Source organism: Fonsecaea pedrosoi (assembly GCF_000835455.1).
Source record: "Fonsecaea pedrosoi CBS 271.37 unplaced genomic scaffold supercont1.3, whole genome shotgun sequence".
NCBI classification, from domain to species: domain Eukaryota; kingdom Fungi; phylum Ascomycota; class Eurotiomycetes; order Chaetothyriales; family Herpotrichiellaceae; genus Fonsecaea; species Fonsecaea pedrosoi.
In genome coordinates this window covers 607,471-634,853 of record NW_013550613.1, presented here as the reverse complement: position 1 = coordinate 634,853, position 27,383 = coordinate 607,471, and the positions used below count along the sequence as shown (strand labels likewise).

The window sequence follows — 27,383 nt, the reverse complement described above, 5'->3', positions numbered from 1 at the left end:
ACGCGGAATGGCTTGAATCGCCGCCACGAGGCACGAGGGAGGCGCCACACAAACGGTGGTGATGGTACTAAAACAATCAGATGGATGATGACGTAGTGTCAGGGAGGCTCTGGGTGGCTTGTTCGTGGCTTCCCCTTTCACTCATTCTCCCTGCGGCCACAACCAACTTTCCCCCCACAAACGCGACACACAGACCGACAAACTTCCCTTCTTCCCCCCAGCATGAGTATCTCTTCCACATTACTCTGTACAAGTCATTATATTCGACCATCTTACCATCTCCCTTCTTAACACTCAGCCGCCCCCTTATACAAAAATCTCACAGATCTCACTCGTACGGAACGCTGACTTCCCGAACACCCTTCCATCTGAACCCCGGCCATTCGCCTCCAAGCCCAGGCGCGCGCTCTGGTTGGCCCTCGTTCAAATTGTCTTTGTTTCACCTACTCAAAGACGTCCACCACACGACACTGCCACGGTTTGATCGACTCTCCTTGCACACGGGGCTATGACTTCGATCTCTACGCTGGAAACATAAAAACACCCCTCTAATCACACCACAATCGCTCCTCGCTCTGTCAAAGCTCCATGTCCGGTTTGAGTCCCAATCACCCGACCACCGCTGATCCCGCTGCCATGGCCGATGTCCACACTTCTATGTTCCATTTCAACAATCCAACACCCTCCTGCAAGCGGAAACGACCATCAAATAATCTAGAGGACGATGGTGGCTTAATGGTTCGCAACCCCAAAAGACGGCCCACCCCGACACAATGTCTACCCTTCCGCTTGTCGCCTTCTTCGCGGCCACATGTTTCAGTTCCTGGCGGTTCTTACCCTCTCTTCACTTCCATCTACCAGCAACCTCCGACTCCGGTGGACACCTCGGATGAAGATGAAAGTTCCAGCCAGTCTTTCAACGGAGCAGAAGACCCGTGGCCGGTCACCAAGAATGACTCGAATAAGGCAATCCAAAATAGCACGTTGTCAGCCAAGGCTCAATTCAGCGATCCGATTGATGTCGAGATGGATCTGCAAATGGCTCCTCCGGCCTCCCAGCCGAGGATACGACGCGCTCGATCGAACGATATCGTGGCTCCCGAGCGCGGGTCCGATTTCCTTAGTGCCATGGATACATTTGCTCGAGAAAGAGTGCCAACGCCCATCAGCGGTCATTTCGACAACCGCGTCAGTGATCTCCCTAACGTTCCACGCCATCATTTCCCACCGCTTCGCACCAATCTCAGCCCGATGATTGAGCAGGAGTCGTGGATCACTCGAGACGGCCTCCCTAGTCCTGTCGAAGACCACGATATGGACGCCGCAATGGTGATGGAGGACGAACCCCCCACTGAGGTGCATTTTCCTGCCGGAAAATACGGAATGGACGACAACTCGAGCCCTACAGGGCGAACGAGGTCGGCAAGGCTTCATATGGGTTATCTCAGTGATTGCGAAAAGTGCATTCAGAAAGTACCTGGCCATTACAGTCACATTATATGGACTTGAAACCAAGGGGCAGTTTGCGTAACAGCTTTTGGTCTGCTCGTGGTTGCATGACGATTTTGATGAGCAATGAGAACAAAGATTAAATGAGAAGCATGACTATCACATCTTGGAAGGTGCCAGGTTACAGGGCGTTCGCTCGTTGGCATGGCCGACAGCGGTGGGAGATTGTATAAACCCACGTGTGGTTTATAGGCAGCATGTTTTGGCGGATTGCTTGCTTGAAACTGGGAATTTTCGATTTGAGAGTTTTGCGCGGCTCTTTCTACGCAAGGGTGCGCGGCCGTTTTCAAATAGCTGTACAAATGACATACCTGGGATGCCCTCCGATACCAGAGATCAATTCCTTCGAAACCCAAGCCCCCGTTTTCATGTGCCTTACGATTCGCTGTTGCTGCCTCTAATCCAACTTAACCAGCTTCTTCCTCCCCCTGTCGAAGGCCCTCCAACAGCACCAGCCACGTTACTGGCCATCACATCCAATGGGCCTCCCACAGTTGTTGGTCTCGCGGCAAGGGTCCTGTCGTCCCTTGCAGGCTCGTCTTCTGCTTTCCTAGTGATGTATTCGACTCTGTCCGCGGGTACAGGGCGACCCTTTGAGTCGATGCCCACGCCCTGGACGCCACTTGGGGCAACTTGAACAGCCTCCCTCACAGGGATGCCTCTAGAAGTAGGCTGTACTTGGCCTCCAACCAAGCCTTCCTCCCTGTGTTTCCATTCAGCACTGGTTTCTCGTCGACTCTTCTCCTCGGCCGTTTCCTCCCCCATTGTCCCCTTAGCCATCTGACCACCCACAAACCCCTTCAACTTGCTCCAGTAGCCTTCTTGCTTCTTCCTCTCCGCCTCTTTCATCCTCGCTGCCTCCATCTCCTGCCCTGCACGTTCCTGCTCGAGCAGATGCAGTTGTTCCGCGCTCGCCTCGCCCTTGAGGAACGCCCGTCTGGCGTCATCCAGCCTGCTCAATTCCCTCTCAACCCACGCGCGCTTTTGTCTTCGTGAGTGGGCAATGAGCGATATCGTGCCGTATGCGGTGACGCAGACTGCGAGGCCGGAGAATATTATCAGACCGTATGCGGTGAGCCGGTGGGCGCGGTCGGCGATGACCCGACCACTGGAAATTATGCGGTCGATGGGTGAGGAGCCGGCCGAGCTCTTTGCAGCCTCGTGCGCGGCCCGGAGACGGGCCACTCTTTCCATTGGCGTCTCTTTCGAGGACGAGCCATGTTGGGGGGACGAGGGAGGCTGTGAAGACGAGGCAGAAGGGGATGGTGAGGAGGGTATATTCCTGGCTCCGGGCCGGGAGGCAGGTTGATAGGTGAAGGTCGTGGCATGAGGAGTTGTCGAGGTGAAGCGAGTAAAGGTGTCGGATGCCGGTCGTCGTGACATCTTTGGTATGAATGCTTTCATTATTTTTTTTCTTGGTGTGGTTCAGGGAGAGAAAAAAACGCAGACGAGGAAAAATCCTCGACGTGGGAGAGGGATACAAAGTTCACTGATGGTGTTACAGAGCTGGCATCTCAAAATTTCGTGCACATTGGGCTACTAGTGTACAGATAAAGTAGAAGGTCGTCCCAGTCAAAGATGGAGAAAATGGCCAATGGTGGGCAGTGGTGGACAAACGTTGGTTGAAGATTGCGAGAAATAAACTGAAAATGAAGCTCCCGAGCGAGACGAACACGAAAGCATCGCATGACGGCGACAAGGATCGCGCGACCCGCTTTTTTTCTCATTGGATCTCCAAAGCTTCTTTCCCTCTTGTCCAACTGGTCAGAGCCAGATAGAGAGAGAACTTGTTGCTCTGTTTCCTTTTCGTTGTGTATTATCTCAGAGGCAACACCTGTTTAGCATCCCAACCAATCACTTGTAGGAAGAAAACTCGCCATAACTTTCGTCCCGGGTATGGCAAAGTCCAGTCAACTTGGTGCACTGACTCCGTACTGCCTCCACGGTCATCTCTTAGGCATTACTATAGATCCTCTTGCCTTGCTGGCCATTCCCCTTGGTGACGATTTTGCTAGTCCACTTTTTCTCAATCAAGGAACCTTCACATCATGTCCACAACACAGATGTAAACATACGATATGTGCCACCTGCATTCTGGTTCGAGTCAAAGGGACGCAGCCTTGCCAAGACGCGAGGCTGTGGTTTGCCGAGCTGATCTGACTGACTTCTGCATCATCACTTCTGGACCTTCAACTTTCCCTCCTTTCTACATCTTTGAGATATCACAAGACCACAGCTCCTCTATGAGGGCATCAAGAGGATCTTCACACTGTCCATGGACTTAGCCTCGTTGCTGCTCTGGTGCTCTGCTTTTTTGACTTGGTCGTGACCTGAAATGGACGGTCAGCGGAATCCAGAGCTCCAGCGGGTACTAGCAGCGCTGAATAGCTTTTCCCAGCAGCAACAACCGCCACCTCAGCCCTCTTTCGTTAGATTCGATTCCTACAGTAGTCAAAGTCTCCATGGGATAGATACTGGTTCCGCCAATACGCTGATCCCGGGCTTGGGCTTACTCCCGTCAACCATCCATGAGCGTGTTGTCTCTCCGCCACCTATCCACCGCCACCAAGACCCAGTTCCTACAGCGCCCCAGGCACAGAGTAGGACGTCAACACCGGCTCTGCCGGAGACTCTTCGCAGCAAGACTTCGACTCCTAATTTCAATGCGCCCGATGCATCGACCATAATTACTTGGCCAGCAGCACTGAAACACGTCTCGCGCCATCTTGTTCACAACGAACAAGTGGCCAATAGGATCAAGCATTTAATCAACGAACAACACAAGCATGAGCGCCAGTGGTGGGCCGGCCGTGAAGCCATTGTTGCTAGACAGCAGGGCAGATCTGGGACATCGCAGCAGGTCTCGGCGATTTTGAAGTCGCTGGGTGCGAAGGATGTGGCAGCTACTCAATCCCGCGGGGCTGCACCATCAGAGGCACAGAAGAAGGCGGACCAGGCAGAACTGGACGCTTATGACAGAAAGGTGTATGCTGGTCTGCTGGCCATGACCGCAGATTTCGACAGGCAACTGCGGTCACTGGGTGTACCGTTTTATGCTATAAAGCATGACTTGGTGATTTTGGAGGATGGACCTGAGAAACGGGCTGGAGCCAACAAGGGCAAAATCGACAGAGGAGAATTAAGGGAGTTGCAGAAGCGGATGTGTCAAACTTTGGAGGATCTGTTCGGGGACTGAGAGTCGGCCTAGAAGGATAACTCGACCAATACAAGGACTTATAAAGAAATCAATCCAGGCCTCTGGATCGAAGCATTTGCAGTCAGGATGAAGTTTGGGAGCATTACATCTCCCGGCAAGTGTGTCTCTTTGGCTAAATAGGCATGTCAGCGCAGAGGGAGCAGAACAGTATCAGTGCAGTGGTGGCGAGAAGATAGACTCTTCCAGGATGCACTGGTCAGTGAAGAGATGTTGGCTGCAGATGAATGCTACTGCCTGACCTGCACTCATGCCAGGAACAAGCGAAGATGCACAAAGATCCCAATGAGGGAAGAATGGCGATGGGGAGCAAGTCCTGTGTTGTGAAACTTCAGGGATGGGGCATCGCGTCTTGCTCTTTGTTGCGCCTTGTTAGCAGTCAGCGTCTCTGCTTCACTTCAACCTCACCCCACCTCACCTCAGGTCATGCTCAAACCTTTCAGGAAAGAGTCCTCAATCTTCGGCACATTGCCTCCGATAGCCATGGGTACCTTGCTGCACTACCTCATCACCGGCACGGGCTGCGATTTGATCATAATCTGTCGCGGAGAATTCTTTCTTGTGCACAAATCAGTCATTGCCGCTCACTCACCGGTGCTGGAAAGAGATGCGTGCAAGTCAACGGTAATTACTTCTTTCACTTCGCCCTCCTCGCCACCATTATACATCTCTCCTCGGTCACTGACTCCGAAGTTTCCAGTTTCTCGATGGCGAGGCGTACATCCTGGACGCAGTCTCTCCTGATGTCTTCCGCAAAGTCCTCACTTTCATGTACCGGGACGACATTCCGGAATCTTTCCAGAGCACACTAGCTGCCTCGACTCAATTTCCCCTCGGCGAAAAGTTCCCATCAACCGACGCCTTCCTGGTCACCATACGGGGCAAGCCTGTCACGGTCAACCTCTTGGGTGGCTCGACCAAGACTATGGACACCATCACTAATGCAGACAAATGGGCCATCTTGATGGCAAAGCAAGCCTTGATCAAGGATACATATGATGTCTGTCCATGTATTAACTTGGACGAAATCTTTCCAGAACTCAATGTCTACCTCGTGGCGAAGCAACTAGAAATTGGACCCCTAAAGGACATCTCCGTGCAAAGATTATCACCTGGTTTGAAAAGGAACTGCGTACGGGTTGCCCATTGTCTGAAGACTTCCATGTCTGGGCTGGTTACATTCTCAGAGCCTATGACGACTTCATACAACCCTTCTTCAGGATCTGTGCACTGCACATTCCTGTCGTGGAGAAAGACACGTCCCTGGTAACTTTGCTTAGGCAATGCAATTCTAGCCTCTGGGAGGGCATGCTGTCCGTCCGTGCACAGTGGCAAAAGGACCTTGTGAACAAACGAGAGGAATTACAAAAGACCAGGGACCAGTGTTTGGTCCTAAAGGTAGACGCAGAAAAGCAGAAAGCTGCGTCCAGAGATCAAGAGAAGCTGCATAAATCGAAAATGGAAGAGCTGCAGAAGTCACTGGCACTGGCCGATGGAAGGACTCGAGCTGCACAAGCGATGGCTCAACGGCTCGACAAGCTCACATGTTCTTTACAACAGGACCTGTTGAAGGAGAAGGCTAGTGGGGTCCAGTTGAAGGAGACCAACACCAAGAAAGAGAACCAGCCCGCCAAAAGCGACCCCGTTACTTCGAAACTTCGGAAGCAAATTGGAGACTTGAACAAAATGGTCAAGAACAAGGAACAGGCCCTCAAAGAATCCAAAGCTACCAATAACAAGGTCAAGGCGGCCCTGCGTAGCGAGAAGGAGGCGCTGCGTATTGAGTATGCCAAAGTCAAAGATGCATTCACGGGGTTTAAGAGATGGATCAATGACACGCCAAAGTGTCCAAGCTGCCAGAGAGAGCACAACATCCGGATCGAGCACCAGCGCTATACTTCGATTGGCGTTGCATGCGCGCATTGCCCATTTCGTACGATGTGGTACGGAGCGGACACCGACGATGGGAAGGCGTGAAAGGGCACAATATGAAAAAATTCATGAGACCAGATGTGGTCATCGAAAAGATGTCAGCTGTTTGATCACAGAGGGTTGTGTAAATGAGAGGAGGTGCTGGGATATCTCCTGTAGTCGATGAAACCGATGCCTGTCTGAGTTGAAGACGTCTGATGGCACTGTCACTATTACATGCGACCTGTGTGCTTGGGGTGGAAGCCTGCCTTCCATGACCATGATGTAGATAGACCAAGTCGCAGTTGCCAAACCCTGCGTGCAATCGCTCTGTCAATAGCTTCAGTGTAGCTTTCTCGAACACTGCGTTCTGTCTGTTCACATTCAAACCAACAAAATTGACAAGTGGTTTCGAGCGGATACTTAGCCCTCCCTCCTGGCACTGCCTTCGGTCCCTCTACTCTTGCACAAACATGGACGAAAGACGAGGTAGTGCAGGTGTCGTGGACACTTTGGCTCGCTCTTCTGACCATTCCACTCCTTCATCCTCCTCTGCTGAAGCAACCACCGATTTACGAAGTCTTGCACTTCGAGCACAAACACTGTCGAGTACTCTCGATACGCTCCGCAAGCACTGTGGACATGAGAGCACCTCGTCGGATATTGCTACTGTCATTGAGGAGTTGAAGCTGCTTGCCTCGGAGCTCCACAGCCTCGATTCCGCGGTCCAGGCCAACAAAGAACTCTATACCGAGGCGTTTGGTGAAGATCTGGGCGAGATTCGTGCACATCTCAGGGGCATCTTTGAAGACATTGCAGATTGCTGCAAAGAGATGCAAAAGGCCGATGGCCCAAACACCAGCGCAGTGGGCTGGCTGACCAAGAAGAGATACGTACGCAAGTTGCAGAAACACTTGGAAGTCAACAAGACCACCCTGATTGTGATGCGCACTGTCCTACACCATGGCAAGGAATATGGAACTTACAAGTCGGTTCGCCCCTTTTGAACTTGAGGCGAACTATAGAACTGACGTTCTCCAGCTCTCCCGGTCGCCTAGCCGAGTCCTCACCACACACCTTGCAAGAAGATCTTGCTATCCTTGAGACTGTCTTTGCAAGCAGGACCGCCATCAAGGACCTCCAGACCCTTGCCAAAAAGGCCCATGGACATTCGCCTTCAACTTCCTCGATAGGAATTAACGATCCCTCTCCAACCCTCCAACCAGGCGCACACGGCCGAAACTTGTCGTCTGCTACGGGTGTCGACATTCCAGTGATGGGAGACGTACTTCCAGCCAGCACTGCAGATGAAAAGGGGAAGAAACAAGATGCATTAGCACGGAGGTTCTCCCGCCGCGGAGTGCGGCTGGCTGTCCACAGCTCAATCATGGACACTAACGCACACGACGTCCCCATCTCACTCCGGAGGAAATGGATTCACGACGCTCAACTTCGACATGGCCCTGACTATATGGAAGCGGATGGCCAATCTGCTGCTCAGCTAAGCAAGATTTCCGAAGTCAACTCCAATTCTGGACAGGACGACGAGTCGGCAAAGCAAGGTCGTCAATCAAGTCTCACCACGCCGGAGGGTCAAACTGTTAGCATCGCTTCATCAACGTCGGGCCCGCTCTCGACGAATTCGAAGAAAAGCTCGTCGCTGGCAAACTCTCCATTGGGTAGGAAATTCGGGAGTGTCATTGCTCGACTTTCTCGCCCGGCCAGTGAGCAACACGAAAGTGCTAGTGAACATAGTGCCGAGGCAAAGGTGCAGGGGGGGGAATCGACAGTGATTAAGAAAGAAATGTCGGCAAAGGAGAAGCCTGGATGGTCCTACCGTTTAACCAGGCCCTTTGTGAAGTCGGAGCTGACCACACCTGATTTCGAACGAGGTTTTTGATTGGGACAGTACAATGATCGGATGGCTATGCAGGGACAGAGTCTGTCCATGGCAAAGAGCACAGCGCACTTTGCTTGGAATGATGTGTGGTATGCAGTCATAGAGTATATTGCAGGCGTTTGAGATAACGCCGTTGAGTCCACCATCAGTACTGAACAAGAAGAGGCATAACATATGATGTATCGAGTACTGCCAAAACGAATATGTTAAGTATAATCCGCCTATCTGAAGACCTTTGCTCAGTGAGGCCTAATTTTGCAAACAGTTGCTGGTATATTACGTATTTTGTACTTTTCCTTTGGTGACATTTTGTCTGGATGAGGCTGAGAATAAATGCCAAGAATCCAGGGGTTGACAAGACTGCAACCATGACTTTGTCTCGTCCCGCGTTTTTTTTTCTCCGTCCGTTTGCATGTCATTCTGTCGATCTGAAACTTGTCGACAGATAACGAACAGAAAACGAGACTCTGAAGAACAATACCGGACGAGGGAACAGAATATCATCCAATCAAACAAGCGCGGTTCGAACGCAGGTCTTTCACACGAAATCGGCAACGGACATGCGTGTCATGTCATGAAAGATGCAGAGAGCGAGTGCGTGGGGATGCCGGATGGCGTTCTGTTCGCTCTGTGTATAGGCGGATGGATGAACGGAACGCTGTTTGAAAGGTCCAGCTAGGAGGGGAGGGGGTGGGTTTGAAGAAGGTGAGAAAGGACAGGGGATGTGTGCGTACCAAACGAAGAAATGCATGGTGGTTTGTTTGGCTGTTCTCTTTTCCCTTCCCTTCAAAACCGAGATCTTGTTCTCCTTCTTCGTCCATCCTTGTCTTTTTCCTTCCTTCGTCTGTTCATATTGCGAATCTTTGTTTGCCTGATTGGATATATCTAGCAATATCTAGCGATAAAAAGACAGAGAAGACAAAACACCAGGAAATCGTTGTCACATATCGAACATAAATTTCCCACCACAAGAAACTACAGGGTGTCTAGCAGCCACAGCCACAACGGTAGTCGCAGCAGATACCGACAACCCTGGATACCCGCATCTTCTCCTCGTCAAGCACCCACCGCCACGGCCGCTTCGAACTCAAGCACACCGATACCGTCTTCCTCCCGGACTGGAGCACCCGCCCGATCATGGACTTGGCCAATAAACTCTCTGGGCTGGACATGTATCTGTACAATGCCGAGGACAGTCCGTGTCCACCACAGTCTGGTTTGAACGGCGGGGATAATGTCCGTGGACATCGGGGTTCAGTGTCGTCAAATGCTCACGCTCAGGGTCCGAAACAGCCGGGTGAAGATACGTTTGACGAAAAGAAACGTCCGCATGTGTCGGCGGGGGGTATGGCGATTGGTGATATCGACGTCAATGGTGCAGATGACCGCGAGCGCGACGGTGAGGGAGACTGGGAAGTTGTCCCCAAGCATCCAGATTGGGACGTGGTCGGTCGTGGCGGCAAGGGCCGTGAGCGAAAGCTATCACTGAAAGCAGATTGGGTCGTGTGCGAAAAGGGTCGAAACGGCAAGGTGCAAATGTTTGAGGGTCCTCGAGTCGAAGACGGCGATACTGCACTGTCCGCGTCGTCGGAAGAGAGAGCTCGGATGACCGACACGTCTCTCCTTGAATCCACCACGCGACCTGGCGTTCGAGTTTCCGCAAAACCCAGCCCGGCACATGCGTCATATATACTCGACGGCGATTTGGATTCGCACCACGCTCGCGCCCGAGAACTAGAAGACAGTCATCCAGCGTCGTCGGATCATGGAACAGCGAACGTGTCCAGAGTTGATCTAGTACCCTCAAGAAAGTCGTACGAGCGAACTCGGCCAGGACGCAAGATACGACCACCGGCATCACCGTCGACGACTCTGGGTGACGAGGCTCGGAAACATGAACAGGAGCTACAACCAGCACTTTCGAGCCCCCTCCGCGTCTCGGCCACCCGCAGGCCCAAACACCCCGCCGCCAACCCGACCAAGAACCGACCACTCCCACCTGACGAACAGGACCTGCCTTTTCTGAGCCCTTCTCCTCCCCCTCCTCCTCCTCTTGTTCCTCCTCCAAAGACCGTCGCCACTAACAAAGACATCCTCGGAGGACCTCACGACCATGAGCAAGTCCCCGCCGTGTCGCGAGTGCTGGCAAAGGGTGACCAGGACTCCGTGGCGCTGATTGCCGCGCAGGAACGGCTGGACGAGAAGCTGCAGCAGCGAGACCAGCGGGGGATTCATAGCCGTCACGAGGAGTGGCGCGATACGGTGCCTTCGTGGCCGCCGCGGTTTTATTATTAGGCTGCTGGTATACTTGTCTACTCGTCTGCTGGGCTTCTAGGCTGCTAGGGGCTTTGTGCTTTGTGCTTTGTGCTTTGTGCTTTGTGCAGTGGCTGGAGGTCGGGAATTGGAACTGGGAAGAGAGATATGATGGGTGGCCGGGTGGTGGTGCTGATGATACGATCTCTGACAACATGTCGACGGCTTACCTCCGCCATTCAGCGCACGGCAGTCAAGAACGCGCAGACAACAACATACGTCGAACTAACATTGCTGAATGCTTTGCATATATGTCTATGAGCCTACATATCTTCTTTCACCCGTCGAAGGACAGAGATCAGTGAGCATCCTGACGCCTGATTGAGCGACTTGGGCTTGCCGTGGATGACGACCTCGTGAAAATAGCTAGGTAAATATGTTGGGAAGAACTCTTGAGATTCTTGGGTGTCGGTCAAAATCTAACACGATCATCATCATCATAATATCATCATATCCTTCCCGTCTGCCTGTCTGGGTCTTTCTCCTCCTCTATCTGCTTGCCTGCCTGCTAAACCGAATTGACACCCATGTGGCACTGGCCCATAGGTTGGGGTAGCCTGGAGAGTGAGAGCGCGCTGGGCCAGTATGTGCCACCTTTCCGTTCGGTGGGCTCACCCTTGAGTGATCCTGGAGCTCGTCCTTATGGGAGACGGAACAGGCAAGGTTTGCCCGAGACTGGCGAACCCATAGCTCAGATTCCATGTCGATGTGGGCTGGAGGAGATTGGAGGACTCTACCGTAGAGAGTAACCATTCTCCCACCAAAAGGAACGGCGTCACCCACTTTCCTGCTTGCCGAAACGCGCTTTATTCTGGAAGGTCAATGTGGTGACACTTTTGATCGATTGATGACCAAGCAAGCCAGACATAGTGCAGCATTCCTGGCTCTCAGGTACAGAGGTTCCCGTATGCCGTCAATGACCAATAGCAGGGCTGTACTGCGAGGAAGCAGAGCATGATATGGACCAAACAGGTGATGCTCAATTGCCACACCCTGAATGCGGAACGGCTGTCGCCTCCAAACTCACTCACATCCACGGCCGGTCTGCCAGAGGTCCAATTTTGTTGCCGTGGCCGAATGGAATTTCCAAACCATCCCTCACAGCTGCAGCCATTGAGATAGTTTATCGAATCGGTCAGAGCATACCAGAATTCCTGTTCTTCCGCACCAGGTGGGCAACATCAATCCCTCTTGCCGATATTGCTGTTGTAGCCACCATAGCCACCGTAGCCGGAGCTCCTCGCCATGCCATTTCCTACGTTTCCGCCGAGGATGCCGTTGGAATATATCCCACTTCGCCCGCTTTTCCTCCTCTCGTAGACGAGCATCGCCATAGCTCCCACGCCAGCACTCGCAGCCACAGCGAAGAAGCTCAGCAACGAAAAACCTATGCTGTGATCCGTCACCTTGAGGACAGGCCGGCCAACCATGCCGGGTAAGACTGCTCCGTCAATCCACCCAACATTGAACGTAAGGACCAATGGCTCATTGCGAACGATTTTGGCGCCCTCGCTGGGCACGGAGGACGAGGTGTTTGGGAGAGAATAAGCAGTCGAGGCAATCAGATACGACTGGTGCGAGGAAGCTCGTGGCGAGTCCGGGTCCTGGGACATGTGGAAGAGAGCATTGATGTTTGTGTGTAGATGCAGATGGCTGAGTTGAAGAACTCCCTGCAGCGCAATTGTAAAGGGTGTCCAGAGGCCCTTTTCCGCGGCGCCCAGCCCGCTCGCGTCGGGGAGGGAAGATGTGATTCCAAGCTCTTCCTGCGTCAATGGAAAGGAAGGGACTCGACAAGTCAGGGGTACATCGCTGTGGACGAAGAATTCGAGGAGGTGATAGAGTTCGTCGGGCAGGGCATCGATCGTGCAGGTCTGCGTTTGCGGCTCGTTGTACTTGAACGATAGCGGCTGGCCCGTCTCATTGCACGTCGGAAACGGTATATATTGTAGATTCCCATGGTCGTCGGTTATCTATCAGCAATTTCCGCGTCAGTATGCGTCTTACACCTCGACAGACGCCACCGTTGCCCGCTGAAAAGCCCATCGTTGCCCAACGTTCTTTGTGGTAGACGGCACAACTTACATGCTCTCCAGTGTCGCTGTGTCCTGTTAGTAGTGGCACAGAGTATCCCGCGGAATCAACACTCACATGGTCCTATTCAGGCAGCTGACGGGCATCAGCTCCCCTTTCGAGTAGCCCCTGCGTGGGGAGGCACCGTTGAGCTCCGTTGTCTCATCGGCGGCGGCGACAGTGACCGAAGCTGATAGATATAGGTAGAATATGGAGAGTGCGTTCAAGTACACAGATACATGACGGAGCATGGTTTCGGTCCACCAAATGGGTTTCAATGGGCGTCAAGATCTCGCTGCGCACTTTTTCGCGCGCATTTGTGGACGATCTTGGTTCGTTGGAAACTTGCCGTTTTCGTGAACCTCAGGCGCTAAAGACGGGCCGTCCCGCTGCTACTCACGCACTCACGCTCTCAAGCACTCAAGGCACTACAACTACAGGCTTGGGGCTGCTTGACGTCACAATCCCAACAGCCCCGGTGGCAATGAGGACAGAGAGGTCATAGAGAATACACGTTACAACAGTTGGAAGCTTTAGCAGTGCTTTTTATACAGCGGTACTTCGCTGCATGAAGCTCCAAGACAGGCCATGGTGTCACGGTCGCTTATAGGTTGAAGTGCTCCGATGTTGGGTTGTCCTATCTATTTCTACTATATCTGGAGTCATGGAATCTGTTATACTCTCTAAGCTACTGTCTTCCTCTGGCATTTCTAATTTCAGCAGTGTCCTCGAGAAGCGGTTTGGAAAACTAAGGTCACATGGTAGTGACGGACAAGGCCTGCTGAAGAATTCAATTTGTAAAGAGCTCGGTCTTGGTTGAACGAAACCATCAGCGAATAATAACGGCTCCTGTCTGTCCTGAACAGACTTGAGCAAGATAGACCGGGTTTGTGGTTTGGCTTGAGGGCACGAAACCTATTCATTTCTGCTCATTCGAGCCAACCTCATGAAAGTAGTTCTTACTACCAGCCGATTAGAAACTTGAGGGCGGGTTGCATCAACTTTTTGAATTCGCTCTCTAAATGTTGTCACAGGCCGGTCACAATATCCTGGCCGTTACTCTTTCCTTAGGCTTAGCATGCTCGTCCATTTCACCCTGCACATGTCTAGCTCGATGCCCCCGTACCCTTGCCTGTCTTTGTCTCGGCATGATCTTGAAGGATATGCTTCGGGTTGCTTGTGAGGTTGGCGGTTTGGTCATCTTTGCCTTCATTCTTGCTTTGCGAGTTGTCGAGCTATACGCCATAGTTAGCAAATGTGATCAAGGTACCATTGATGTTGTTTTGGCAAGAGTCGCCAGGTATGGTTTGTGTCTGGGTGCACAACCGCGAGCTAGGGGAAGTATACCTTTCCGCTGCCCGGCTGGGAGGGATGATCTTGCTGCTGAGCGCCGGTCTGTCGCTCAGGGTCTGGTGACTGACGGCCTTGGTTCGGTGCAGACATTGTGTGATAAGAGGATAAGGTGTTGTACACGATCTGTGTGCTGTGTGAGCAATGGCTTTGCTCGAGCAGATGTTGGGATTGAGGGCTTGTATGTCGACTTACTGGAATTTGGGTAGATGGATATGCGTGAGTTGGCTTGATAGACGAGAGAAAGAGAGTTCTGGAGAAGATGTGAATGTGAGAAACAGGACTCAGTATAAATGAGAAGAGGCTGCGTCCTTCGTCACCCCGCTGAGCACGATGATGATCCCGCTATGAACTATGACGTTTGATGGTTACGAAATACTGGGTCGCCACGAACCATGTCACGCCTGCTGTGAGCCTTTCCAGGCAAGGGAAGTAAAGATCCTCAATACCCTGCAAGGAATTTCTCTTGCATATCGGCATCTGAGACTTTGCCATAGAATCTTGCATTGCCTCGCTTGCTTGGTCGAGTGGTGATATTTTCTAGAATGAGTGGATCAGATGAAACCATATATTCCAGCGCGCAATCGCTTGATCTGGGTCTCTCCAAAGGTCAAAACGACGTTTCCACCATTGCCTAGATTTATATTGCACAGATATCAGACAAACTCAACTGAATCCAGCAAGCCAACAAATCTAGACCGCCATTTAATCAGTCACACAAACAGCTATCCGCCTTTTATCAGCCTTCTGCCTTCTACCTTTCAATCAACCAGAACATTCACGCTTATGACTCAAAGCACACCTGCAAATCTATTTTCCCCATCGCAAGCTTGGACTGGCGATGCCGAATGTGGCCAGGAGGCTGGCTTTGCAGTTGGGACAGCTCCGGCTCTTGTCCTGGCGAATTTTGAGCTGCACGTAGTTGGGGCACCGGCGTCCAGCCTGATACTTGCAACCTGTCTTGTCCAGCTGGTATGATTCGTAGTGACCGCACCTCAGGTTGATCAGGCGTTCGAAGCACATGGTGGCGGGGTATTGTCTCGTCCAAAACCGACTGCGCCGAAGCCGTTAATGAATGACCTGCCGCGAAACAGTGTCGCGCACTCACGTACACTTGATCTTCTAAATATTGACTTATCCAATTGGTTGTGCGTTGTTTATTTCTGCCACTGTGGGCGGTGCAGGCGATCGGCCCAGTTATCCAGGCTCTCCGCAGGCCTCACAGAAGCGATCAGTTGGAATGGTGGAAGGCTTGTTCATACTCTGGGGAATGATGGAATCAGATAATAGATGACAGTGGATGAAGCTATCGTCCGGGACGATGGCAATGTGGTGTACTTGTAGGAAAAATGTGGCAGTGAGGACAGGAGTCATTCCAGGTGGGCAGAACGAGAATTAAGCTGCTCAGGTGTTTTGGGGGGGAGGCGCAGGCAAAGATTTGTTGCGTTCGGAAGTCTTGGGTGTCTGGCACTTTGGGTCACTCCCAGAGTCCCAGCCCGTTGGCCCACCTATGCGAATCACACTGCGCCCGATGCGGCAACTTGGACCCCCCTAGCCACGATGGTCTCGCTTTGTTTGCTTGAACCATCCACTATTTACTTTGTCTGGTAGCAACAACTTAGGTGATGTTTCCCTGACCACTGAAATCCACTGTACAATTTTCAGAGGGAAAAGAGCTCAAGAACCATCTCGTTGAAAATGCCCAACTTTTCTGCCTGCAGTGGACTCGTCGTGAATTGGATGAACGTAACCACGCGATACTATTTCAAGGACACTACAGGCCTCCATCAAATGCAACGTTCACACCACTGAGACTCCACCGTCAAAGAATAAAGCATTGGGTGATAAAGCCATGTCTCCCTCCTCCCTTAGACAGCACCGGTTGGCAATTGTTGCCCGCTGGCTTGAGCAGCCTCCTTTGCTTCAGTGGTTGCTTCTGAGCTGCCCTTTGCACAGTTTGCACAGGCACAATGGCCAGGAGGACAGGGACATTTGCCCTCGGTACCTCCACAAGTGCACACTGTCTTGTCTGTGCCTTTGACGGGCTCTGGCTGAATGGCTCCGACATCGCTCTTTGCGCACCTAGCACAGTTGCAATGACCTGGGGCGCATCCACATATTCCCTCCTCGCCACCACATTTGCAAACTGTCTTGTCCGTTCCTGGGACAGGCTCTGGCTCATAATGCTTGCCTGCCTTCAGGTCTGCCAGTCTGCGGGCTTCGGTGTGCACATCTCTGACCTGCTTGTCTCCTTGTATATAGAACTGTCTGATCTTTTGCCCAGTGGGAGTCCCCAGTGCCTTTTCAAAATACGTGTGGACTCCACCCCAGGCACTCATCGCCTTGTCACTCACTCCATACTTAGTATCCACAGACTTGGCTGTGTCGGTAGCCTTGTACTTCTGGTCGAAGTTGGTCAGGGCACTGGTGAAACGATTGCTGAAACCATGCTTTTGATCCAGAGCAATGGCTCTTGAGATGACTTGGTCTGAGAGAGAGTAGCCATGAGCAAGGTATTCGGCCACAATCCTCGAACGTGGTTTATCTTCTTGCTCGATGTGGTCGTCACCGGGGGCGGACGAAACCGCGGCACCAGCCTTGGAAGCAACGTCATCGATGGTACTGGCCGCAGTTACGTGGACCTGAGATTTGCCCAGCTGGGTGCTGTCGAGGAGGAGGGCTGTCTTTGCGGCACTAGGATAACAGTGTTAACATCATAGTTGAAGTATCCTGAGGCTCCTAGACTTACGTTTCCTTCTCAAAGGTCACGGTGGCAGATTTTGCGGCGTCTGGGGCACCGGACTCGGGTGTGACAGAGATTGAGGTTATCTTGCCACTATATCAGAGGTTAATGTCGTACAACGTTCTCTGGAAAACCTGAAACTCACCAGAAGCTGAAGAAGTCCTTGACCTCCTTCTCGCTGGTATCATGAGAGATACCCTTGACATGGACGGTGGTCGACATGGCGGGGATGAATTGGTGGTGCGAAGATAGCACGTTGTTCTGGATAAGGTGTATGTTTTTGGAATGAAGTGGGTTTTGGGAGGTAATAAATATGTTTTCTTTGTCGAAGAAACCAGAAGGCTTTACAATGTTTCTTTTATGGCGTAGAGGAGATCAAATTGCAGGATGCACATGATGATCCCAGCAACAGTCGAAAAAGGTCAACATACGTCACTTCCGTCTCAACGCCCCCTCCTGCCACCCACCTGCCTGCGCCACATCGAACCACATCAGCCACACCGCCACTCTCCAGCCTCGGCATGTGTCAAGATGGGCGAATCTACTGCGAGTTACTCGGTACACAATCAGGCAACCATAAAACCGAAAAGGCCACCAAGGATTTTGTATCGCTCTACCCTCGTACGTATGGCAGACGTCGATTGAACATCATTTCTGTGATCTGGCTTCATGCTCCTCTATGGAATCGCAGCCAATGTCAAGCAATCTTACATGCCCATCAATGACCTGTCATTGACCACTATCAACTCTCAAATCATGCGGGTGTCGACACCCAACTCCAGATGATTCATCACAAGTTGAGGATCGATATAGGACCAAACTACTTGGTCGCCTTTGTTGATTTGGACTTCGACGAAGTCCTTGTTTATTTCTTGGTGGTGGTTTTTGTTGACTTTGTTTTCCTGGTCGTCGTCTCGGCAGGGACAGTGCTCGCTTTGCCAATAACAGCAATCTGGGCACACTGCTGCATTGTTATTCCCTGGTCATTTCGTCAGGTCTTATTTCTTAGTATAGGGAAGATGTACTAGGGTGCAAAACTCATGCACGGGTACTCACAGACGGACAGCAGCGATTGGCAGCGACTCCTGTGCCGCAATTATAACCGCCTGGACAAATCCCTGTATAGTCACTCGATCAGTCCTAGTCTCCTCGGACATATGGCGGAAGCATGAGCCCTACCACTTCCATCGGGACAGCACGTATCCTTTTTGGCATAGCAAAACGCCCCAAAAAATGCATCGCACAGGTTGGAATTGTCTGGGCAAATTGACCAATTTTGGACGTCCCCGGCAGAAACGGCGACGGACAGGCATAGGGCGCTGAGGGGTAAGATGAACTTCATGTTTGGCGAAGTGCTATTCGAATCTGTCTTCTCAAACAAGGGCTCAGCGAAGTATGTCGTCCAATACTGCCCTCATGGGGCAAGAGGCGCATATTAGTACCCATCACGGGTGGCAGACCAGGACAATGAATTCACCCCGAAGAAAGACAGAGAGAAGCGTGAAGCGGAATGGTTGAGGCTTTGGATAACTCGGTAAGTGGGAGAGTTCCCCGGATTAGAGGCTGAATAGCGATGTAGACAAAGGAACCCTGGCTCTGTTGCACCACGAGAACAGCTCCATCGTTGTCAGGGCCAATCTATGCCACGGAGAACAAAGAGAATTGGTCGTCTCGAAGTTCAGGATAAGCGCCATTGTTCAGATACTTGACTCGGCGGTCCGTTAAAGACGGACTACAAGAAAGTGTCCATGAAGCTTGACTGTACACACCTGCTCCATGATGGTCAAGAGAAATGTCTCGGTGTGGCTGGAAAGATGGTCTGTGCTCAGAACAGGGCTACACTCCATGGAATGGTGAGTTATTCGTGGAAACAGCTCATGGAGGTGGTGTAAGAAATGCCAATCCTAGCAGGTAAATAGATAGGACGACCGAGTAGACGGTGGGTACAGAGTACAGTGCGTTGACTCAGCCAGATGAAGACGGAGTATTGTGAGTGGCCAAGTCAATATTATCCAGAACAGGGCATCAGTTTACCTAATTAGGAAACCACCATACGGCACCAGACAGTGTCCACACCCCCACAACTGCCAGCTCTATCTAGACCTCACCGAGTACTCAACTTCCTCTCTTTGTGCCAGCAATGTGACCTGAACCGCTCTCTCAGCCGTGGTTCGCTCGCTCGCCAAGATCGAGATGCGAAAAATCCTTCGGCTTCAATGCGAATGGGAATTGCCATTTGATTCTATATTTGCATGTTGAGGAACTCTTGTCACATTACCTCTCGCGATTGCATCCGGTTTCTACGCCTCCAATGGGGTTTTGGTAGCTTAACAACCCCCAGAATGCCCGTGATTGCCATCATTATCATCATGTGTTTGGCCGCCGTGGTGCTGACTGTTGTCGCCATCACCTCCATGCTGCCAGCCTCCATCGTGGTCGTGGCTATTGTCACCATGGCTTCCCTCTTGCCATCCTCCACCGTGATCGTGGCCGTGTTGCCATTCGCCCTCGTGCTGATCTCCATTCCAACCTTCACCTCCACCTTCACCCTGCCAGCCGTAGTCATCCTGTTCATCACCGCCGAGGGTGTTACCATCATGCCAGTGCCCAGCGTGGTTCTCATTATTGCCATGTTGCCACGACTGATGCGGGTCGTTATGGTGATCATAGTGCTCGTCGTTGTCATCTTGTTCGTGGTCCGGCTGATACTCCTCATCTTCCCCGGTCGGGTAATAGTCGCCTTCTTGGTGACCTTCTTCCTCACCATAATATTCAGGGCCGTCCTCATTCTCGAAGGCGTCTTCGTCATAGTCCTCATCAGGGTCGTTCTCCTCGTCCGAGTCGCTGTCCGTGTCTTGAGGACGCGGGACTCCCAAGATGTGCTGGTGCATTCGAGGTTTGAGCTCGCTGGGATCAACATCTCCGTGGCCGTAAAACTGGCCGAAGATAGAGGCGGAGTGGTCACCGTGAAGGGCGGCTGCGCGTTCATTTTGGGGGTCAATCCTTAGGATTTGAAAACAAATGTTGGTCATGTTCAACGAATGGTGGTGAAGTCTCGATTGTAGCGTTTCATCCGGCTCTAGAGGACGTATGAGTGAGTGACGGGAGGGCTGGCGCTCGATGGATTCAACAGACTTACCTTCAGACCAGTACGATTTCTCGTATTTGCGCTCGAGCCTGTCCAGCTGGGCCTCGAGCTCCTGCAGTTTCGCCCAGGTATCTTCCCCTGCATCATCACCCTCCTGTTCCATCTCCCCTTCCTCAAGATGACCGGTCTGTCCTATCTCTCCCTCTCCAAGATCGTTATCCTGTATTATCTCGCCCGCATTAAGGGAAAATTGCCCTAGGTGGCCATTGGGGTCGAATCCCTGTCCCCCCTCGTCATATCCATGTTCCCCTTGGACAAGACCATCTTGCGCCGGGTCAAAATGGCCTTGCGCGTGGTCTTCAGGATAATAAAAGTCACCGTGCCCTTGGTCCTCTCCAAAGTGCTGTGCTTGGTGATGGTTCTCCATTTTTCCAAAAAATCGCAGAGTAGGAAGATGATGGGCGTGAGTATCCAACACCGGGCGCGAGAGATGCTTTGGGGAAGAATATGATGGACCAAGACCCTAGGCAAGGAACGGGTTGTACATGAGCGACGAAGAAATACCCGTATGAAGACTGCGCTATAAGCCTTGCTTACCCCCTCCCCCCTTGTACTCGTAGACCAGTGCCACAAGGATTCACTAGAGAAGTTGAAGCTAGACCAGAATGGCGCGTTCTGCCCCCTTACGTCTGTACTGGGGCCGCCCCCATTCGCAACTGTAGTAATGCTTCAGGTACCTGATTTGAAAAACATGTCAGCATCGGTTGGGTCCAGCGTCTTGGCCTTGATGGCTTAGTTCTACTTCAGTTATAATACCCACACTCAGCTAAAGGTGTCTCCAAGGCTGTGTGATATATTTATACATGTCTTTCTGGGACCTTGGGGGAATGATTCCCTTTGCCCCACTTGGTTCCATGTGGAATCCTTCCGGAGAACAGATCCGGAAAGAAACTACCTACATTGTAACGTCGTCTCGGTCGTCTTGGTATTCGGCAACGTCTCTGTTCCAAAAATGATAAAGACATCTTCCCTGCTCGTGGGGCGGAGGTGGACTGCCATTCCAAATATCATTACAGTCAGACCACCTCCACTACAAGCAGTTGCACAGCGAGAATACCAAAGGAATTCCTCCACTGTGATCAGGGATGGGTACATCTTGGCAATCCTCTGCCGTGGCCGGCATAACAAAATGTCGGGAGACATGCCTCGAACTATATCCAACTAGCCCAGTTCGTCACTCGCCAGTACCGACTCTTTTATATGGAGGCCCACAAGCACTCCGAATCGATCATCCGGTCAGACGGATAACCATTCATACTAGATTAGGATATATTCTAGCCACTCAAGAACTCTTATCCAGCCAATCAAAATACCAGAGATTCGAGGATTCAGCCGCCCCCTTAGTTTTCGGATTTACAGAAATCGAACATGGCCTCCACATTCTTTATACTGGGACAAGACTACCTTCTTTTTTTCCGGCCCGCGGCGCTTAAAGCATATATGAGCCAGGCTATCATCAGACTTGGGTCGGGGCTGCCGTAAGCATCCTACTCCGTTCCGTTGCCTACAGGATTTGCACGTGGCGCTCTGCTATGCCTTTTCCTGTAATATTGCACCAGAAGCAAAGGGCAATGACCAAAGACCATCCCTGGGAAAACCAGGCCTCCCTTCTCTCTCTCTCTCTCTCTTCCCCTCCCCGCCCCCGCCGGGGGAACTGCGCATCTGTGCCTAACGAGTGGTGGCTGACAATGTTACCATGAGACCTTTCCAATATTGACTAGCAGGAAGGCTTGCCCCCACGACTCTTTTAATAGCCTGACCGGGGAGAAAGCTATCTCGAAGCATAGCTGTCTTTGGTAGATAATATGTACTGCAGGTCACGACCATAAGTTGACAAATGCAACTGTGCGACCTGACAGCAGAGTCGAAAGCTCAATATTTGCCAATCCCAAAGCAAACACCACCATGTCTACATCTACCGGAGCTCCGCGTAGAGGAGCCGCGCCGACTGGGAGAGGCGGATTTCCAGCTGGCAGAGGGAGAGGCGGTGCTCCCCCTGGAGGCGCTTCGTCTACCAAGGGAAAAGAGCGAGCCCCCGCGCCGTCAGGTCGAAGATTTCTCATCTTCTGCGACGGAACCGGCGAAGTTGCACCAGAGAAGACCTCGGGCAGCGAAAGTAACCTGGCGAAACTCGCCCTCTCCATGGCAGAGCGCGGCTCCGAGGGCCAAGAGCAAATTTGTTTCTACCAGCAAGGAGTAGGCACCGTTGCGTTTACCCATCCTATACAGAAAATCAATGAAATGACCTTGGGCCAAGGTGAGTACTCGAGCCCCATGAGACGGTTACAGGCAGGTTGATACATCATAGGCCTCGAGGACCACATCAAGATCATATACAACTACATTGCTCCTCTCCCAAGCCAAGCAGCACCCTCACCTGATGATCATCCGAGGATTCAACAAGGAGACACTTTGTGTTTCTTTGGCTTCTCCAGAGGAGCAGCAACAGCACGCTTTGCGGCCGATTTCATTGCAACTGCCGGTTTCCCAGCTGGCGGTCAGTCTAGGATGGCGAATTTCGACATCTTCTTCCAAGACTGGAAGAATGCATCAGATAATAGCCGATACCGAGTTCCACAGTCCGTGAGGCTCATCATGCCCAAAGTCGAATGTGTTGGAGTTTTTGACACAGTCGAAGCCCTTGGACTGCCGAGATCCACACAGCAGAGGGTGCGCAGCGGAGTGCCCCCTACAATCCCAGACTTGTCGACAAAGGCAAAGCTCCTCCATGGAAGTATCCAGTACGGATTTCAAGCCCTTGCTTTGCATGAAATGCGCCAGGCGTTTTTACCCGAGGTTTGGGGCCCACCACGGGCACTGGGACAAGTCATCAAACAGACCTGGTTTCTTGGGAAGCATTCAGATGTCGGCGGTGGCCCTTCCTCAGCTGGGCCAAACTCCGGTCTAGCAGGTACGGCGTTCCGATGGATGATAGCGCAGCTCAACAGCATTGGCATCACAGTCGCTGCGACTGGGGGCCTTGGTGAAAACCTAGCAATTCCAGAAGAAGAAGCAGGACAGGGCCAAGTTCGAACCCAAGGCACATTCAGTGGCGGCATTCAGGGAGGCCAGGCACCGAGAACACCGGGACGATACTCAATTGGAATGGAGAAGGTCCACGAATCTGTCCGATTGCAAGGGCTGACGAACGTCAGTCAGCTACCCGACAGGCCTGCCCTTGCCGAGCTCATAGGGGAGCTACGACAAGAAGGAGGGAGGTTTATCTGGGTGAACGGAAACATCAGGATGGAAGAAGACACAGATATTGCGCCTCCAGAAGGGAGCACGACAGCTCAGGCCACAAACGCACCGCTACATCCACTGCCTAGCACCGCGAGACCCGGTGGCGGTGTGGTCCCTCAACGGCCTCAAGGGAGAGGAGGTGGAGTAAGAGGTGGAGTGAGAGGAGGTACAAGAGGAGGTGCAAGAGGTGGTGCAAGAGGAGCAGGACCATCTGGGCAAACTGGTACTTGATATAGTCTGATTGATTATGCCCAGTTCCTATGAGTATCTTGATTGGGCTTTCAGGTTACTTCGCGAAGGCAATTGGCTAGTCGCTTTGCTGAGATGGTGATCTGCTGGGCTTGGACAAGCTGATCGAGGAGTTCATAGCGTAGCCACAAGGTACGAAGAGGGAGCATTCGGTGGCCGCAGGAGGAGAGGAGGTTCAACGACAGGAAAGGAAGGGTTGGCAGACGGCAGAAGGGCGAGTAGCAAGCATTTGAGCCTATTATTTAGTAGACTTGAAATCGGAAGTAAACATGAAACACACTTACAGATGGGGGTGGGACGAACCAGGCTATTCAATACATGTAGCGAACCAAAGTATGAGTGCCTGCCCACCCAGCTGCCTATGGGTGGCCTAGTAAATGCCGAATATTTGGTAATACTGTATAAAAGGCACGTCAAAGAAAGGGCTAATTATCGGGGCAACCCGGGGCTGGTGGGGTTCATCTTTAACTGGAATTTTTGATCAGGCTTTGGTTAAAAAACAGGCACGACAGGTAAGCCGAATACCTGCCAAGGCTTGCCAAGACTTGCCAGCATGCGCACCAAGCCCAAAGTATGTGTCCCTCCACACTCCCTCGTACCGCCTCGCCGCATACGTCAATTCCAACGCTGACCTCCCCGTGCCACCGACGTAACAGTGACTGATTCTCGGGGTCCGTACCTCGCAACGTGATTTTGTATCCTCTGGCTCACGAGGGAAGGCGACACCGTTTAACCTGGGCAGACTCTGAATCTTCACCCATAAGGCGAGGCTCACCATGCCAGACACCACGGATGCAAGCCCGTCTCTCCTCTCCAGCCTATTGTCCTTACCTCCCCAGCTTACTCTCACGGCTTATCAATATTCCAACATCCTCCGACACTCATTTCCTTCATGTCGCAGTACGAAGCATGTCGTGTAGAAAAAGTCAAGGGAAAACGCACCCTGTTTGGGATAAGCTCCAGGCAAGCTTTGGAGAGGCTGGTGTGGCGGCGCCTCCCACCGTATCTGCCCGGAAACAAGAAAAGAAGCGTCACTGGCCGCCGCCTCGGCAAAAGCTTTTTCTGGGGCAACCTCAACTTGGTAGATGGGGGCCACAGGTGGGCGGATAGAGAGGCTATAAGCGCAAAAGATCTGCTGGATCCCCTTTGGTCCGTCCTTCACCCGCTGCCCCCATTTCAAACGACAGCACTGAACACCTCGGGCTTGGGAGGAGTGGGTTTTCATGGCAACATGATCCCCTCTTCTGACTGGCCTCTTGGGGCCTCCAGCGTTTTGCTAGACCTTCGTGGCCAAGGCTAATCATGCCTATTGCAGGAAACATGCAGTAAAAAGCCGCCGATTGTCCTTAGGTTCCCGACCCCGTTGTGGGATTTTGGGCCTTCTCCAACTACTCGCCTCGGTCGGCTCTCATCTTTCCTATCTATCCTAGCTGTCAGCTTTTGATATGCCTCGTACCTGAACCCTGCCATTCAGACAGGAAATTGTTTCTGCTTCGGACAAGCGCAGCTCTAGGAGATCAGTAAGCGTTTTTGAGGTCTAGTCTGGACGATCCCGTGTCCAGCTATAACCGAGACCACGAGCCAACTAATTACGCAGCCCAAGATTTCCTCCCAGCTTCGAGAAAGTTTTGGTCTCCGTTGCGCTTTGCTCGTGCCCTGTCCTCGACGCCTGCTTCCCCTTGTATGAAACCTTGATCAGAAACCATGGCGCGCACCAAGGAAGACATCGCCGACACCACCACCCTCGCGCTCTTGGGAAAGAAACAAGTCCTCAAACGGCGGTTCGGCTTCTGGTCACTATTTGGCTTCGCCGTGTGCGAGCTGATCACCTGGGAAACTGTCCTCGCGCTCTTCAGCCAGGGTTTCGACAATGGCGGCCCCGCGGGATTGGTCTACGGCTTCATCATTGCGTGGTCCAGCACGCTGTCCATCTACACCGTCATCTCCGAGCTCGCATCAATGGCCCCGATCGCCGGAGGCCAATACTACTGGGTCTACATGCTCGCGCCGCCGCGATGGAAGGTGTTCAGCAGCTACATCATTGGGTGGCTAACCTCGCTGGCGTGGATCGCCACCGTGGCGACCGAGACAATCTTCGCGGGGACAATAATCCAGGGCCTGATCATACTCGACTACAAGGACTACGACGCTAAAAGGTGGCATGGTACGTTGCTGGCCTGGCTGGTCATGGCCGTCGCCGTCTTCATCAACGTGGTGATTCCCGGGGCGCTGCCCAAGTTCGAGATCTTCATCATCGTGTTCCACATCGCGGGCTTCATCACCATCCTCGGCGTACTCTGGGCCTACGCTCCACACAACTCGGCCCATTTCGTCTTCGCGACGTCGCTCAACGAGGGTGGCTGGTCCACCCAGGGTTTGTCGTATTGCGTCGGCTTTTTGGGTAATGTTGCGACCTTTGTTGGCGCCGACGCGTCCGTCCACATGGCCGAGGAAGTAGAGCACGCGGGACGGAACATCCCCCGAGCAATCATCGCAAGCATGTGCATCAATGGGCTTGTCGGCTTCGTCATGATGCTGACAGTGCTTTTCTGTCTCGGTGATGTGGATTCCGTCTTGGAGACGGCGACAGGTTATCCATTTATCCAGATCTTTTACAGTAAGTCCCACAAATGAAAGCCACCCAACAGCAGGAAAGAACCCCAGAATACATCAATCACTTTCTTCCACGTGTCCCCCCTCCTCTCTATCCATTTCCGAAGGATAAAAGAATTGAAAAATCTCATATTGACCCGATCCTTTGGTTTTTCCGCTTCAAAATAGACAGCGTGAACTCGATATCCGGAGCGACAGTCATGGGTGCCATCGTGCTGGCGCTGACGTGGGCATGCGCGACGGGCATCACCACCACGGCGTCACGAATGACCTGGTCGTTTGCGCGTGACCGAGGCACCCCGTTCAGCAAGCCGTTGAGTTACGTGTCGCGGGTCCGCAGGATCCCTGTTGTGGGCGTCCTTGTCGTGGTCGGGCTTGCAGCCCTGCTGACACTGATCAACATTGGTTCGTACACGGCGTTCAACGATGTTATTTCCCTCACCATCACGGGGTTCTACTGCTCGTACCTTCTGCCAGCAGCATTCCTGCTGTGGCACCGCTTCAAAGGCCATATCGCCCCGCACAAACAGGATACTCCGGGCCTGGCAATTGGTGAGGACGGGGCCGTGATCGAAGAAGACGGTGTGGCGGCCACCACTTCGAAGCAGCATGAGGGAGAGAAGACCGTCACACCGCCTGAGGTGATCGGAGAGGATTCTAAGGTGCTCGAGTCCAACAATGGCGTTGGCCCCATCTACGCGGCGCCGGGTGCAGATCACACGCACGACGGTCCGCCACGACGGGCCTCGCTGGTCGCACTGCCACAGCTGCAATGGGGGCCCTTCCACCTGCCAGAGCCGCTGGGCACCATCAACAACCTATACGCGTGCGTATACATGATCTTTGTCATCTTCTGGAGCGTGTGGCCGCCCGTAACCCCCGTGGACGCTTCGACCATGAACTACAGCGTGGTCGTGACGAGCGGCGTCGTCATCTTCAGCATCGTCTGGTACTGGCTCCGAGGCCGCAACGAGTACCATGGCCCGACCATCGACGATGAGGTCGCGAGCGTCATGAGGCTGGGAAGCTTCGTCGCCGTTTGATTTCCACCACCCCTCTCAAACCAAATCCCCGGAATTTCTTCGGTACCAACTCTCTCTCGTCCACGATTGACAATTCA

The 27,383-nt window shown here is 52.5% G+C and overlaps 13 protein-coding genes across 13 annotated transcripts; 7 read left to right on the top strand and 6 right to left on the bottom strand.

The window, feature by feature from the left end:
* Positions 1-588: 588 nt before the first annotated feature.
* On the top strand, positions 589-1,509 carry Z517_04108 (uncharacterized protein; the record flags this gene model as incomplete). The annotated part of the gene is made up of 1 exon (XM_013429439.1): positions 589-1,509. The coding sequence occupies one exon, from the start codon at positions 589-591 to the stop codon at positions 1,507-1,509; it is 921 nt and encodes a 306-aa protein (XP_013284893.1).
* Positions 1,510-1,884: 375 nt separating this feature from the next.
* On the bottom strand, positions 1,885-2,892 carry Z517_04107 (uncharacterized protein; the record flags this gene model as incomplete). The annotated part of the gene is made up of 1 exon (XM_013429438.1): positions 1,885-2,892. One exon carries the CDS (start codon positions 2,890-2,892, stop codon positions 1,885-1,887), a length of 1,008 nt encoding a protein of 335 aa, XP_013284892.1.
* Positions 2,893-3,844: 952 nt separating this feature from the next.
* Z517_04106 (uncharacterized protein) lies at positions 3,845-4,705 on the top strand (the record flags this gene model as incomplete). Its single annotated transcript, XM_013429437.1, has 1 exon — positions 3,845-4,705. The coding sequence occupies one exon, from the start codon at positions 3,845-3,847 to the stop codon at positions 4,703-4,705; it is 861 nt and encodes a 286-aa protein (XP_013284891.1).
* A 501-nt stretch (positions 4,706-5,206) lies between these two features.
* Positions 5,207-6,700, top strand: Z517_04105 (uncharacterized protein; the record flags this gene model as incomplete). Its single annotated transcript, XM_013429436.1, has 3 exons — positions 5,207-5,347; positions 5,424-5,733; positions 5,787-6,700. The coding sequence occupies 3 exons, from the start codon at positions 5,207-5,209 to the stop codon at positions 6,698-6,700; spliced, it is 1,365 nt and encodes a 454-aa protein (XP_013284890.1).
* Positions 6,701-7,107: 407 nt separating this feature from the next.
* Positions 7,108-8,534, top strand: Z517_04104 (uncharacterized protein; the record flags this gene model as incomplete). Its single annotated transcript, XM_013429435.1, has 2 exons — positions 7,108-7,622; positions 7,676-8,534. The coding sequence occupies 2 exons, from the start codon at positions 7,108-7,110 to the stop codon at positions 8,532-8,534; spliced, it is 1,374 nt and encodes a 457-aa protein (XP_013284889.1).
* A 1,137-nt stretch (positions 8,535-9,671) lies between these two features.
* On the top strand, positions 9,672-10,829 carry Z517_04103 (uncharacterized protein; the record flags this gene model as incomplete). The annotated part of the gene is made up of 1 exon (XM_013429434.1): positions 9,672-10,829. The coding sequence occupies one exon, from the start codon at positions 9,672-9,674 to the stop codon at positions 10,827-10,829; it is 1,158 nt and encodes a 385-aa protein (XP_013284888.1).
* A 1,199-nt stretch (positions 10,830-12,028) lies between these two features.
* Z517_04102 (uncharacterized protein) lies at positions 12,029-13,168 on the bottom strand (the record flags this gene model as incomplete). The annotated part of the gene is made up of 3 exons (XM_013429433.1): positions 12,029-12,817; positions 12,930-12,945; positions 12,996-13,168. The coding sequence occupies 3 exons, from the start codon at positions 13,166-13,168 to the stop codon at positions 12,029-12,031; spliced, it is 978 nt and encodes a 325-aa protein (XP_013284887.1).
* Positions 13,169-14,023: 855 nt separating this feature from the next.
* Z517_04101 (uncharacterized protein) lies at positions 14,024-14,360 on the bottom strand (the record flags this gene model as incomplete). The annotated part of the gene is made up of 2 exons (XM_013429432.1): positions 14,024-14,152; positions 14,265-14,360. The coding sequence occupies 2 exons, from the start codon at positions 14,358-14,360 to the stop codon at positions 14,024-14,026; spliced, it is 225 nt and encodes a 74-aa protein (XP_013284886.1).
* Positions 14,361-15,077: 717 nt separating this feature from the next.
* Positions 15,078-15,290, bottom strand: Z517_04100 (uncharacterized protein; the record flags this gene model as incomplete). Its single annotated transcript, XM_013429431.1, has 1 exon — positions 15,078-15,290. One exon carries the CDS (start codon positions 15,288-15,290, stop codon positions 15,078-15,080), a length of 213 nt encoding a protein of 70 aa, XP_013284885.1.
* An 845-nt stretch (positions 15,291-16,135) lies between these two features.
* Positions 16,136-17,232, bottom strand: Z517_04099 (uncharacterized protein; the record flags this gene model as incomplete). Its single annotated transcript, XM_013429430.1, has 3 exons — positions 16,136-16,961; positions 17,017-17,103; positions 17,156-17,232. The coding sequence occupies 3 exons, from the start codon at positions 17,230-17,232 to the stop codon at positions 16,136-16,138; spliced, it is 990 nt and encodes a 329-aa protein (XP_013284884.1).
* A 2,105-nt stretch (positions 17,233-19,337) lies between these two features.
* Positions 19,338-20,525, bottom strand: Z517_04098 (uncharacterized protein; the record flags this gene model as incomplete). Its single annotated transcript, XM_013429429.1, has 2 exons — positions 19,338-20,089; positions 20,150-20,525. 2 exons carry the CDS (start codon positions 20,523-20,525, stop codon positions 19,338-19,340), a joined length of 1,128 nt encoding a protein of 375 aa, XP_013284883.1.
* Positions 20,526-22,063: 1,538 nt separating this feature from the next.
* Positions 22,064-23,632, top strand: Z517_04097 (uncharacterized protein; the record flags this gene model as incomplete). Its single annotated transcript, XM_013429428.1, has 2 exons — positions 22,064-22,415; positions 22,467-23,632. 2 exons carry the CDS (start codon positions 22,064-22,066, stop codon positions 23,630-23,632), a joined length of 1,518 nt encoding a protein of 505 aa, XP_013284882.1.
* A 1,722-nt stretch (positions 23,633-25,354) lies between these two features.
* Z517_04096 (uncharacterized protein) lies at positions 25,355-27,306 on the top strand (the record flags this gene model as incomplete). Its single annotated transcript, XM_013429427.1, has 2 exons — positions 25,355-26,267; positions 26,432-27,306. The coding sequence occupies 2 exons, from the start codon at positions 25,355-25,357 to the stop codon at positions 27,304-27,306; spliced, it is 1,788 nt and encodes a 595-aa protein (XP_013284881.1).
* Positions 27,307-27,383: the final 77 nt, after the last annotated feature.